At 40.9% G+C, this 15,219-nt stretch overlaps 1 protein-coding gene across 6 annotated transcripts in view; it reads right to left on the reverse strand.

The window, feature by feature from the left end:
- Window positions 1-15,219, reverse strand: part of Calx (sodium/calcium exchanger 3) — a 238,772-nt gene that overhangs the window by 211,856 nt on the left and 11,697 nt on the right. Inside the window, exon 1 of one of the 6 annotated variants that reach the window (XM_045737344.2) lies at window positions 5,088-6,984. The exons of 4 other annotated variants lie outside the window; for them this stretch is intronic. In XM_045737344.2, coding sequence (XP_045593300.1) covers window positions 5,088-6,829 — 1,742 coding nt within the window. In that variant the 5' untranslated portion in view covers window positions 6,830-6,984. Of the gene's footprint in view, window positions 1-5,087; window positions 6,985-15,219 lie in introns of those variants that run through there. One more of the 6 variants, XM_045737346.2, reaches the window with a different exon arrangement.

The following is a 15,219-nucleotide window of genomic DNA, read 5'->3' on the forward strand; positions in this document are numbered from 1 at the left end:
TGGATTGGTCAACATGATGGCAAGTTCGTGACTGATAAGCTTCATAGCTATAGATATCAATCTTATATAATAAAGACTTAAGAGTAGCCTATCAGCTTATGTCTTTTTTATCTTTATTATATATAAATAATTGAGCAAACAAATGATCTGCATGATTCAAAAACTTTAAATTATTGACCTCTACCTTAAATACAAAGCTTTAACCATAAACTCTGAGGGAGTTCTCACGTATTCATGACTGAATGATGTTCGTTGATCTACGCATACTTGCAGTCTTCTCATCTCATGACAATTTACAGCTTCGCAAAATAATATTTCACTCCGTTGACGGTCGCCACACACACATATCGACCCTATGTTCCGCCTGATTATTCCTATTAAGCCGTTTAAACTGTTTACCGAAGGCTTGTTTGTGATGCCTGTCCATGAAGCCCTCTAGTTAGCCATTCGTGCCAGCAACATTGACATGTATCACCTTATGTGACATTTTAGAGAGTCATGAATCTCTAAGGAATAATTAGACACATATGGCATGAGATCCAGTATCGTGAATATATATATCTACTTTATAATCCTAGATGCCCATGAATCAAACCTCATCCTATACTGATGCAGGTCTGCGGAGCTACCAGCTGTACCGTACATGCTGTACCGTACCAGCTGTGCTGTGCCCGCTCACAGCAACCTAACACAAACGTGGAAGAAATGTACCGTTGGTTATCTTAGTGGAACTCCAGAGAAGCTTTAAAAGCGCCGGGTTGTGTAACACTCTGGTTTCAGGCGATGAGTCACAATAACGTGGCTAAAGTATGTTGACCAGATCACACACTAGAAGGTGAAGGGACGACGACGTTTCGGTCCGTCCTAGACCATTCTCAACTCGATTGTATTATGACAATCGACTTGAGAATGGTCCAGGACGGACAGAAACGTCGTCTTCCCTTCACCATCTAGTGTGTGTGGTCTGGTCAACAATCGACTTGAGAATGGTCCATTACGGACAGAAACGTCGTCTTCCCTTCACCATCTAGTGTGTGTGGTCTGGTCAACAATCGACTTGAGAATGGTCCAGGACGGACAGAAACGTCGTCTTCCCTTCACCTTCTAATGTGTGGTCTGGTTGTTTCCTGCCTCCTTACTGCGTGTGAGCACCTACTGCCCAGTTGGCAAAACTTCAGGCTAACCACCCCGGGAGTTCAGGTTATATATATATACAGTACTCATAAACTCACAACGAGACATTTACTCAAGCTAGTGATGAAATCATAGTGAAGAGAGGTCATTATTCTCAAGATATATATCTGCCACTAGCTGCTAAGTTATACCCCTGATAATTGTATTTATAATAGATTAGTTTTATATGCAGTTTGTGTAACTGTTTTTATGTGGCAGATTACGAAAAAATAATAATCTTTTACAAAATTAAATATTGTATTATTGAACTGTGATTTGAACCAAAATCTTTGTTAGTGCAAAACTATTAGCAATACTGCAAATAAATGAACCACAAATAAATGCAACAATTATGCGAGAGAAATTACGTGAGAAATAAACTGGGCGATTAGACTAGAAAATAAATACAATTTCAGAACGTTGTAGCGTGAGCTTGGCGGCTAATTTAGAGTTCCGGAGTGAAGATAACAAACAGATAACAGCTCCGTTGTCTTAGTCCGTCCTCTCGAATTATCACAACGGTCAGAAAACATTGTACTCAATTGCCCGAACTTAACCTAAAGTAACCGATGCACCAACGCATAGAAAACGTACAAATTTGCGAGCTTCTATGATGTATTGTACATGATATTTTGTCTATTTGGTATTATGACACCAAAATTATATGTATTATTCGAAAGGACACGTTGGCTGATGAGCTTTAAACAACTAAACTTTGAACAGAAGTGACCAGCTTTAAGAATTCAAGTTCAAGTTCAAGTATGTTTATTGAGATAAGCAATAAATACATCTCAAAGGGATAGAGTAGCTTAGGCTATTTCTACCCCCCTGCTTTAAGAAGATAATGAAGTGTGAGTGAGATGTAGAAGAATTAGCTGCAACCAACGAGTGCATGTAAAGGAAGATTAAGCAGGCACGATACCTTAACCACCACCCAGAGTACAACCATTTTGATGTTGGTGACGTTTAACGTTATCTCTGATCTGCTCGTGAGTTCTGGGGTCCTTGGCTACCAGAAGCGTTGGTTATTACCTCGTATGTAAGATGGGAGGGACATGGGCTGGTGCGAATAGAGGAAGGGGTCGAGCAGCAAAGTTCTGGCAGTGTTTTGTTTATGAGTGACTGCTGTGTCCTTCAGTATAGTCAGTTTTAACTGTATGAGGAAGTCATAGTCAGTACAGGTTCATCTAGTGGACTAGAGCACAATAGTTGACTGGAGCTCTGAACACAATAGCTGACTGGGGAGCTGAACACAATAGCTGACTGGGGCTCTGAACACAATTGCTGACTGGGGCTCTGAACACAATTGCTGACTGGGGCTCTGAACACAATAGCTGACTGGGGAGCTGAACACAATAGCTGACTGGGGAGCTGAACACAATAGCTGACTGGGGCTCTGAACACAATAGCTGACTGGGGCTCTGAACACAATAGCTGACTGGGGAGCTGAACACAATTGCTGACTGGGGAGCTGAACACAATAGCTGACTGGGGAGCTGAACACAATAGCTGACTGGGGAGCTGAACACAATAGCTGACTGGGGAGCTGAACACAATAGCTGACTGGGGAGCTGAACACAATAGCTGACTGGGGAGCTGAACACAATAGCTGACTGGGGAGCTGAACACAATTGCTGACTGGGGCGCTTAACATAAAAGCTGACTGGGACGCTGAATTCCAAAGTAGTGTAGAATGCTGTACATAAATGTGGATTACTTTTCGCCACAGAAGTATGGAAGGCAACATATTACAAACATGCCGTGTTGAAAACCATACATATGTGAAGTGCAGAACACCACAGAAGTAGTGAGTAATGAACACAATAGAAATGTGCAATGCCGGTCACCATGTAAATGTAGAGTGCTGGTCACCATATTGATGTGGAGTATCGGATACTACAGTACTGTCGAGCCCTTTGAAGCGAGAGAAAGCAAAACGAGTGAGCATGAATGAAAGCTGAAAGTACTCGAATAAATATAAGGAAACGCACGTCCCCTGTCCCGGTTGTCAACAAGTGGAATGCACTTAAAGAAGTTATGGAAACCACCTCCATCCACAACTTTGGGACCAAATTCGACTATTAATTCGAATGTTAGAATAGTTAAATCATAACGCAACAGGCACAACACAGCTAGAAGGCGGGACACGAAGATATAGACATCGCTTCCCCGCAGTCAGTGATAGAGAAATTACAGACAGTAAATACCACAGTAATGTGGTACTTACCACAGCTGTCAGGAGTCTTGAACATCATTTTCTATGACACACTACACTCTCGCTTGAATACTAACTGTTCAATCGTAAAATGGTTTATCTACAACTATATAATTTATCAACACTCTATATGCTAATAGTTTTACACGCAGTCATCTTAATATCAATTTACGTGTCCCGAAAATATAAACTAGCTAATTATTTAATATTTATACTAAAAATTCGAAGAACTTTGAGGTCAATTGCATGTCAGAATGGAACTTAAGAGTGCTCGCTGTCGATCGGTCTGTTGACAACCTAACGCGTGTGTTTACAATATGTGCAGCCGAGGTCACAACATTAAGTGATGTTTTACATAGACAAAATCGAGGCGAAAACATAAGCAATCGAGGTGACAACATACGCAATCGAGGTGACAACATACGCAATTGAGGTGACAACATATGCAATCTAGGTGACAACATATGCAAGCAAAGTGACAACATACGCAATCTAGATGACAACATTCGCAATTGAGGTGACAACATTCGCAATTGAGGTGACAACATACGCAATCGAGGTGACAACATACGCAATCGAGATGAAAACATACGCAAGCGAGGTAACAACATATGCAATCGAGGTGACAACATATGCAATCTAGGTGACAACATATGCAAGCGAGGTGGCAACATACGCAATCGAGGTGACAACATACGCAATCGAGGTGACAACATACGCAATCGAGGTGGTAAAAAACACAGCCGAAGTGATATAATACAGGTAATGTTTACAACATACACAGTTCAGGTGACAATACACAACCAAGGTGACAACATACAGGTGATGTTTTCAACATACCAAACCGAGGTGACAACAGACACAGGCGAGCTGCTAACATACAAGTGATGTTTACAACATACAAAAGCGACATAGCAACACACAGATAATGTTTACAGTTTGCACAGCAGAGGTGGCAACACAAAAGCATTCTCAACAACAAAATTCTCCACCGTTTCTTGTTTACCTTTAAATTGTCCAGCTAAGTTAATTATTCCTGTCAGAAAACTCCTGTACATCGGTAAAACCTTTAATCAACGTTGGAACAATTCAGAAATTTCAAGGAAAGCATCATAGCATATTAATTAAACTAAAATAAATTAACATAATTTCATACCATTACGAATATCAAGTTTTCCAATAACAAAGACGAATAGGTTTCAGACACATTTATTTCGTTTTTTTTTCCACAATAGGAACCGCAAAATAGTTATCTATATTAAATTGTCCTGATTTTAATGGGTTCCCCATTATCGGAAACAGAACACATGCTTCTAGAGGTTGACCTTGACCTTCTAGAGGTTCCTCAAGGTCAAAAACTGACCTTCCTCAGGATGTTATACACACTAGTCGACTAACTCCTGGGCACCATTTTACTACTAAGTGAACTAGAGCTGATTTCCCAGTATCAACAGTCCAATTGTACACTACTATTCAGGTGGCATAGTGACATTTTGTTTGGCCTTGACGAACATGTATGTGGCTAAGATTTCTTGTGTACTTAAATGATTAAGATGAGCTTAGTGATACTTTATCTATGGCTAAGATGCTCTTAGTGATAATATATCTGTAACTACATGACACTCTACATTGGTAAGATTTCAAGTGTAAATGGGGAAGTTGGGTGTAAAAGTGCAAAGGTAGAGACGCTTGTACTTACTCAGTTTCGTTGTTCTCGAAGACCAGTTCGCCTTCAGCCGCTTCGTAGTCCTTGCCGGCTTTGGCAGTGCCGTCCTCCGTCTTGTAGGGCACGATGACGCGGCCACGTGCACCTGACCAACGGACGATCCTCAACTCGTATGTACCAATGGTCTCCACAATTTCTACGTCCTTTTCATTGACGTTGAAGATACCACCGTGATCATCGTCGAGGATCATAATAGTGGCGACGTATGGAGCTGCCAGTTCCATCTTGATGGGTTTGTTGGGCTGGCCAGCCTCACCGTTGAGGGCGTGAGTCACTGAAGTACCATCCGGAGTGCCCAGCCGCAGGTTGGAGAGTCGGATGTAAAAGTGTTCATCTTCCTCGAAAACGTCGTCGTCAATGACTTCCAGCTTAAAGTTTTTCTGGGTTTCGCCGGGCAGGAAGACCAGGGTGCCTTCGGCACCCAAGTAATCTGCACCAGCATTTGCAGTGCCGTCTTCAGTTTTGTAGTCAACGAGGACAGTGGTGTTGAGGTCTCCTCCCTCGCGGACAACTGTCACGTCAAAAGTACCCACGTTCTCCATAACTGTGTAGTGGCCAGGATCGAAGAATATACGAATGGTGTCTTCGTCTTTCGGCTCTAACACTTCATCTTCTTTTTCTTCCTTTATATCCTCTCTTGTTTTCTTTATGATGTTACCACCACCTGTCAGCTTCCTGGTGGCCTGGATACGGTAGAAGGCACGAGACTTGGGGCCTCGGTTAATAATTTCCTCACGCGCCATGGATTCCAAATTTTCCATTGCGATGTCTGGAAACTTTTGACGGAGTTCTCTAATGACAGACATGTATTCCTTGCGATGTTCCTCAAATTCCCGAACAGATTCGTCCACATTTTCGTCATACAAGGGACCGCCTATATCTTTTTTCCCCAATTCCACATCAGCACCTTCAGTTTCAATGATAACTCCGCGCTTTGTCATACGATATTCCTTTGTCATATATTTGTAGAAGAGAAGACGACGATCAGCAATGTAAGCCAGAACAACGGTAATAGGGAAGAAGAGGAAGGTCAGGAACGCTTCCCAGAACTCCACAATACCGTATGAGATTTCAGCCAGGATGAAATACAGCCAAATATAGGCGAACACGGAGAAAAAAGCTGTAACGAAGAACACTCGGAGATGTTTGATGTATCGCGCCTCGCCATCAGGAATTACATAAACACAAATACCAATGATGACAAATAGGTTGAATGCTGCGGAACCGACAATGGTTCCTGGACCGAGGTCTCCAGCTTCGAAGTTCGTGGCGAACATCTCAACAACGGATAACAGGATCTCAGGAGCAGAGGAACCCAGCGCCATGAGCGTCAGGTTGGCTACGGTCTCGTTCCATACTTGTACTACTATGATCTGCGTCTCACCGTTTGGCTTCTTCACTGTAACTTCCTTCTCCTGGGAAGTGATCTTTTCAATAGAACCCATGAAACGATCGGCGATAATGGACACACCAATGAAAAGCCACACCATTGCCACAAAGTAAACAATGGCACGAGCAACGCGGTCACCAATAGTTAAATTGTCCTGAGGCGACCATAGCGGGACAATGAGACCGTCGACGCAATTTCCAAAAACGCTATCTGTTTCGTTACCTTCAGTAGCAGAGACCGGACTGAAGAAAGTAAGCACTAAAACACTCAGACTTAATACACGCATACCCCAGTGGGGATGGGAGCAAGCTCTGTGTTCACACATGGTGCCGGTTGCACAGACTATCACCACACCACACAGCACAGAAGAAAAGGGAAAGAAAATGTTTGGGGGGGATCAGAGGTTGGCTCTCGTCATGGCTATCACTGTCACACACACACAGTCACGGGCTGGGAGCTACGTGTCTCCCTCCACACACAGCGCGCCACCAAATGGTCGAGGGAGCCTGCCACCCAGCCATATGGGGGATTAGCGCAGGCGCACCAAAGCAACCCGCCGCCACTTACCAACCCCCCCCCCCCCCACACACACACTAGCCCTGCTCATACTATCTTACTTCCTCAACACCAACATTATCACAACACTATACCTATCCTTGAATTATGTAAACATGTATTTGAATGTTTAAAAATTACGATGACTGAATGTGTTTTAATGGCTTTGCATGAATGTAAAAATACCAGTGTTATGTGATCTTACCAACTCATTTGTACCTTCTTGCAAATAAATTATTATTATTATGGCGTAAGCAGGTGGGTAACATTAATGTAACGTGAGTACATGAGTAAGCTACGATGACCCAAGGGTCGGTAGAGACCTCAGAGGCCCCGTCACCCAGGGGTATTTTCGGCACCAACACCCCTTATACTGGCGAGGGCCAACACTCTCTAAGCCAAAACTGTTCCGCCCTGCATTAAATATCTCCGTAAAAAAAAAGGGTCTCAAACATACTATGTTCTATCTTGGTTGTAATAGTCTTCACCGGCATCTCTAATACCCTTATCCAACATGCACTCTATCAACTAAACAATTCGAGTGTGTTTGGCGACCCAAGACAATGCCGGCTCAATAACAACCGTTTAGCAATATAGTACTCGATCAATGAGACAAGTGTGTCACAGCTCTCTTGATCACTCATGAAACGTTCGCTTGTCGTGCAGTGTATCACTAAGTCAATCTGTAAGCTGCCTTAAGGAGAAAAAATAAATTGTCTCTTACATTGAGTGGCAGAGGGAGTGGCTGACTGATCAGGTGACTGTTAAACACACACACACACACACACACACACACACACACACACACACACACACACACACACACACACACACACACACACACACACACACACACACACACACACACACACACACACACACACACACACACACACACACACACACACACACACACATACACAACCACAGAGCCGAAACTCAACCCCAGCAGGCACAACTAGGTGAGTAGACACACCAGTTGATTGATGGTTAGCAGCAGAGATCAAACAGCCGAAGCTCAAACCTCGCAAGTATAATTAGGTGTGCGCAACTAGGTGAGTACACATGGCCAAGAAGACAGCGCTCGGGAGTCGTAGTATAAAGGGGCCCGGGTTCGGTTACCGGCCAAGGCAGAAATAAATGGACAGTCTCTTTCACCTAATGCCTTGGTTCACCTAGCAGTAAACGGGTACCTGGGAGTTAGATAGCTGTTACTGGCTGTATCCTGTGTGTGTGTGTGTGTGTGTGTCTGTGTACTCCCCTAGTTGAACTCACCTAGTTGTACTTGCGGGGGTTGAGCTCTGGCTCTTTGGTCCCGCCTCTCAACTGTCAATCAACTGGTGTATGGATTCCTTAGCCTACTGGGTTCCATCAAATCTACATTGTGTGTGTGTGTGTGTGTGTGTGTGTGTGTGTGTGTGTGTGTGTGTGTGTGTGTGTGTGTGTGTGTGTGTGTGTGTGTGTGTGTGTGTGTGTGTGTGTGTGTGTGTGTGTGTGTGTATGTGTGTGTGTGTGTGTGTGTGTGTATGTGAAATAAAAATATATATATGTAGTAGAAATGCTAGAGAGAATTAAGTCAGGAATCAGTACTTTTGACAACCAACAGTTAGAAAGGCGGGGTCCAAGAGCTAATAGCTCGATTCTGCAAGAACAAACAGTAATACCCGAACGCACTAAACACCTACATACATTCGAACACAAACGCGCACTTGAAAAAAAGTACAGGAGATATTGAACCTCAGCCCCGTTTAAGTTTAAAAGAATTATTTGCGTGTTACTAGAAAATTGACGAGAAATAGTCTCATAGGACTCGTTACAATTGATATTTTTTTCTTCGTATACCACTGAGACTTCAACGACAATCATCCTGGCTTAGCGCTCTATCCTAATAATTACCTTACTAAAGGAAATTATGCGTAACTAACACATTAGTTCTACGACAAAATGACAGCGATCAAACATGGGACAGAAGAGTGAACATTCAGAACCTTCCTTGATTTTCAGAAACCTTTCAACACTGTTCCATACAAGAGAAACCTTCTCAAATTAGTGAAACTGCCAGCCCGTTATCAAAGCAAAGGACCGAGATGTATATAATGTAAATTAAAATCTGCTTATGTGGACACTATAGAAAGCTAACTTGGGTAAGAGAATATTTCTCAATTTTGTATTTTTAAAGTCTATTCCTCAAACAATCCAGGTCGAATTCTTAATCATTACACCACCCTGTTTCGACCTGAATAATTTTAGAAGCAGACTTAATGAAGTTGAAACTACTATGAAGTTCACTTAAGTAAAAAGAAGACATAGTTCCATTCCTCCCCTAGACACACTTATAATGAAAATTATAGTACACTAAAATTAAAGTCAACGTGAAACCTGCTTACAAGAACGACCTCATTAACTATTACTCTCATCACGGTAATCGAACGAAACGAGGCACATTAACTTCCCATCATCCTAATTTTATGATATTAATTGTATCAATACCTGTCTTACAGGTATTGATAAACTATACTATGTTTTTTTCCAATACATAATACGTTTCTAATTATCAGCTAAATGTTACTCACTTTCTGGCAAAATTAACATGTTATTTAGACCGCTGTACACCTGTTTAGTCCAGACATTATTGTAATGAGTTGTAATAGTTGTCACGAATTGTGTTTCCGATTCTGATTCACACACAAGCCATAGTTGTCTGAAGACAAGTCCCAGTACATCACGGATTCCTTGCTAATTCTTATGTACCCAATATGACTAATTAACGAATGCAGAAAGCAAGCAACAAGGGCAATCATCACTAACATTAACAACGAACTTAACAACTTCCTTCAGTAAGGCCAACTGAAAACGAAACATCTGCTTCAATCAACATCCTCATTAACGACAGAATTCACAACAAGGTCCCTATGGTAGTGTAGGCACCGTTCACTATACTAATTGTGATAGTGTATATGGAAGAGAAACATCCAAAGGAGATATTATCCCAATATACAAAATACTGAATGGGACTGATGAGACTGACACACGTCTCAGCAAGAAGGACATTGTTCTAAAAAGTATGAAGATATAAACAGACGAAGTGACAATAGCTGGAAGCCGGGGCACATGAACCCGATCTCGACTGAATGTAGAGAGACCGGGGTCTAAGAGCTGAAGCTCACCCGCGGTAAGCACAACTAGGTGAGATACACATATAACAATATATTGTTTATTATTTTCATTGTCATATGAAATCGTTCAAGACTCCCACATATGACAGACCGATTTTGGAAGAGGCATGAGAAGCTGTTGGTACTTACCAGGCTAGGTCAGTACAACTTGGTAAGTACACACACACACACACACACACACACACACACACACACACACACACACTATTTAGTGGAAATAGATGAAATGTTCACACGTAATAATAACAGAACGAGGGGACATGGGTGGAAACTGGAAACTCAGATGAGTCAGAGATGTTAGGAAGTTTTCTTTTAGCGTGAGAGTAGTAGAAAAATGGAATGCACTTGGGGAACAGGTTGTGGAAGCAAATACTATTCATACTTTTAAAACTAGGTATGATAGGGAAATGGGACAGGAGTCATTGCTGTAAACAACCGATAGCTAGAAAGGCGGGATCCAAGAGTCAATGCTCGATCCTGCAAGCACATATAGGTGAGTACATATAGGTGAGTACACACACACACACACACACACACACACACACACACACACACACACACACACACACACACACACACACACACACACACACACACACACACACACACACACACACACTGTCACCTCCACTCGTGTCACTTGTTTTTGTTCCCCCATTTCTGCACCATGACATAAACCGCTCTTGAATATGGTCAAATAGCATGATTATTTAAATTAAAACTATATATTTTACATATGAGTGTGTGTGTGTATGTGTGTGTGTGTGTGTGTGTGTGTGTGTGTGTGTGTGTGTGTGTGTGTGTGTGTGTGTGTGTGTGTGTGTGTGTGTGTGTGTGTGTGTGTGTGTGTGTGTATACTTTCATTTATACTTGCCTATAAGTAATTAATTCTTTAATTTTATTGACATATCTTTACAAAATGCAGTGTTAGTGAGGCAGCTAAAAAAAATATCAAGTACAGTTTTCAGCAATAAGTGAATCACGTGTTATTATATAATACATTGTATAAATAAATAACATGACCCATCTTTCAGGGTTTTCTTCAGTAAATTTTTAAAATTCTTTTCCAAGAATTCAATAGAAATGTGCAATAATAAGCTTGATGTGATTCCAGGTATCTTTCAATATATTTACCAACATATATTTAAATGTTTAGTGCTTCTGAGATCATAAATGATTAAGACTATAACGCTACAAAAGAGAATATTGTTACCATTATTGAGGCGGAGACTTAGTATTTAGTTCAGTTCCTGAAAACAGGCTCTCACAAAATTTCGGGAAGATATAAATATTTATAGAATTAAACTCGTATCACCTACTCCATTCAATGAACAAATCCACAAGGGCCGTGACGAGAATTCGAACCTGCGTCCGGGAGCATCCCAGACACTGCCTTAATCGACTGAGATACGACAGGGTTAAAAGGGTTGAAACCGAAGTTCTACTGAACTTACTGTATCCCTCAGAATGGAACCTACTCCATTCCTTCGCGTAATATTGGGTTCAGGGACAATTATTCATAGTTCTTCCCCTTATAATGCTATTTCATACGCAGTTGTCACTCACCGCTGATGTTATAGTGTCGGAATCACCTTTTATATTCCTTTAAAGCACTCCTGTTTGTAGATGCCCTTGATTCTGGGTTTGGGTTTGTGTAGACTCACTCCACCTGTTGTCTGTAGTGTTACCCAGTCGTATGGCAGCCCCAAAGATGTCTGTCTGGTGGAGAACTTCTACTAGTAGATGTCCTCAGCCAATAAACTTTCGCCACTGTTTCTTTCACGCAAAATTATCAGTAACGCTCAGATTGTGTTTTTCTACACGTGTGATATTTATTATTACTAGAATCAGTTGTTATATTATGTCTTGGAAAACCTCTCAATGTTTACTTATTCCTCACCCCCCCCCAGAAGGAACTTAAATACATGTAGCAGCATAAGATAACAATATAAATGATATCATATTCTTCAACAAATAAATTATTACACTGTAATTAAACATTAATAAATATGACTTATGGTGAAAGGCGATCTGACCCACTTGTTAATACACGAGACAATGAGATAACAATATGAGATAATAATATGCACATAATAAGTCACAATAACTAGGCTGAAAAACAAACAAGTCTAAGAATTAGAGTTATCAGTAGTGCTAATCTAACTTATATATATTTGTCTATGCATGAGATAAGGATGGTGAAGGACAGGAGAATAAGACAACAAGCCCACTTTCAAAAAAAATCTCTCCGAGCGAGAGAAACAAAAGTTAAAAGTTCATCAACCATTTAAATGTTGATGACACGGGCCGTCACTTTAAACATGCACACTGATGCAATCCTGAAATTTTTGTTATAATGTTTGCCCTTTCTTCTAAACATTAGTCAGATGCATTTTGTATTATAAAGTTACTTACATTGAGGTATTTTACACTCCAGCATTTCTGTAAAAAGACCTGTTTTATTAAAGAGAGAGAGAGAGAGAGAGAGAGAGAGAGAGAGAGAGAGAGAGAGAGAGAGAGAGAGAGAGAGAGAGAGAGAGAGAGAGAGAGAGAGAGAGAGAGAGAAAGAGAGAGAGAGAGGAGAGAGAGAGAGAGAGAGAGAGAGAGAGAGAGAGAGAGAGAGAGAGAGAGAGAGAGAGAGAGAGAGAGAGAGAGAGAGAGAGAGAGAGAGAGAGAGAGAGAGAGAGAGAGAGAATATATACCATTAACTCTTGTAAATTTGGTGGTCGCAGACAGATGCAATAAAGTACAACGCATGCAACCCATTCTCCTCATGAGACAGAACTTACACTATTTGGTAGACAGAATCAATACGTAATGACGAACCAACAGTAAACAACTTTTTTACATTATTAATTTTATGGAGTAAAGACAAATAAAGCTAAATCCAAACTTAAATATTCCTAGGCCCAATATAGCACATTTTGTACGTACTATATTAGGCCTAAGATAGCGTGTATTAGACCTGAGATATCTGGAGATAGCGTCTTCTCAAGATGCGTTTATATCAAGAAGTGGAAAGATGGTTTATATTTATTTTATTTTAGTACTGATAATTAAGTTCGATTCTGGGAAATGTTTTTTTTTTAAGATTTTTGCAGCAGGATTACTCAGAGGGATTAAGTTACGTTAGATTTTTTTTAATTATGTTTCAGGTTAAAAAAAAGTTTCCGTGTTTGTCCAAATTCAATAATACAAAAGTCAACTTTATGGTGGTTCATCGCTACATGTTGATACTTTTGACCAAATAGCTACTATAAGTACTATCTTTTCACGAGGATAGGCAGAATTAATGTTGCATATTCAATCATATTTTGGATAAATTAACTTTATGCTACAACAAGTAAAAATATATTAATAACATATTTGTTTCTTGATTTAATTATGAAATTGTGTTCTTGAAAAAAGTCTTAAAATAAGAGCCATAAAAATTGAGACATAAAATAGGATACAGATTTGTAATAAGAAAAAAATAATTAGTTAATATAATAAAATCTTTAAGTTAGAATGTCTCTAAGTTAGAATGTTTGTCTGTTCGAGGTTGGAGGCCAGACGCTTGGGACTATCTTTACTAATTTTTTCCAAGTAATCACCATTGGGTCCATGCCCAACATGAACAGGACATGGAGTACCTAACACCTTCATATCAAAGTGGCACCCCAGGGAAGACCTAAAGTTCCAGTTGGGCAGCAGATAGGTGCCTCTGGAAATTGTCCTTTTAAGGACGTTGGTGACTCATTGGGTAGAGTTGCTGGCTACTGTTTATATGGTCGGCGGTTCCAGGCTCCGATTGTCCAGGTAAATGAAATGTTGTTATCCAAGATGTGGTGGTTAGGAATTCTACTAAAGTACAGTTATTTCTAGACTACTGTCGATACCATCCAAACTGAAGTTCATTAATTATAACGACAGTGCGTTATACGACTCCAAATGATTACGATAACCCTCATTAAAATACAGAATAATTCGCTTCTAAAGAGGCGTAAGATCAAGCAATATTGGATAACTCGGCAAAGTGTTTCTTCTGATAACACTAATTAATCGATACAAGCATTTAGACGATAAAATTGAACAATATCAATGAGCGTCCAAGAGGGACGCCGGAAGGGACGAGGCTAGGAATGGGTTGGTTGTGGGTTTAATGGGGAGAGGGGAGAGGGGAGAGGGGAGAGGGGAGAGCAGAGAGGGGAGAATCAGGTCCTCAAAGTTGCCAGATAATTACTATAATCACATCCTTTCTGTGGGCAAATATAAGGAAATATCAAACGGGTTCCTTGGTTAACAGCTCAATAAACCGTGATCAAATCTGAGACAGCGTATACAATTTTATATATTAAAACAACCATGAAATAACGATACTGCATTGAGGAGGTGGGTTTCCGCGTCAGGCTGGCCCACCTTGGCCCATCCTGGCCCACCCTGGCCCACCCTGGCCCACCCTGGCCCACCCTGGCTCACCCTGGTCCATCCTGGCTCACCCTGGCCCACCCTGGCTCACCCTGGCTCACCCTGGCCCAGTGTTGGGGCGGGTGCCAAATGAGTAACGGGCTACACTACGGATGTTTGTCTTTGAGCACCAGTGGAAACAATACTATGTCAGGGTAATACAGCATATTTAGGGTAAAAAGCGAGATATACAAGCAGGTCCACAAGGATGCTATAAAACATAGCATCCCATAGGTCCCATAAGTTCCTCTTTGTGGGACCAAAGAGCCTAAGCTCATTCCCCGCCAGCACAACTAGGTGAGTACATATTCAAACAATATATATTGTAAGGGGCAAATTTAAAACAAAATATATCAAAATATATGAGAACGAACATAATCAAATAAGCAAATTAAATATTTTCCTATTCAAACTCACACTAAAACTTCGACAAGACCTTAGAAGACCTTAGAAGATAGAGGAAAGGAACAAAATAATTAGGATTGAAGTCTGTTAACATAAAGATAAATTAAAGTTAAACAAATAACAAGATCCCGAC

The sequence above is a fragment of the Procambarus clarkii genome, chromosome 28 (assembly GCF_040958095.1).
Source record: "Procambarus clarkii isolate CNS0578487 chromosome 28, FALCON_Pclarkii_2.0, whole genome shotgun sequence".
In the NCBI taxonomy this organism is placed as follows: Eukaryota; Metazoa; Arthropoda; class Malacostraca; order Decapoda; family Cambaridae; genus Procambarus; species Procambarus clarkii.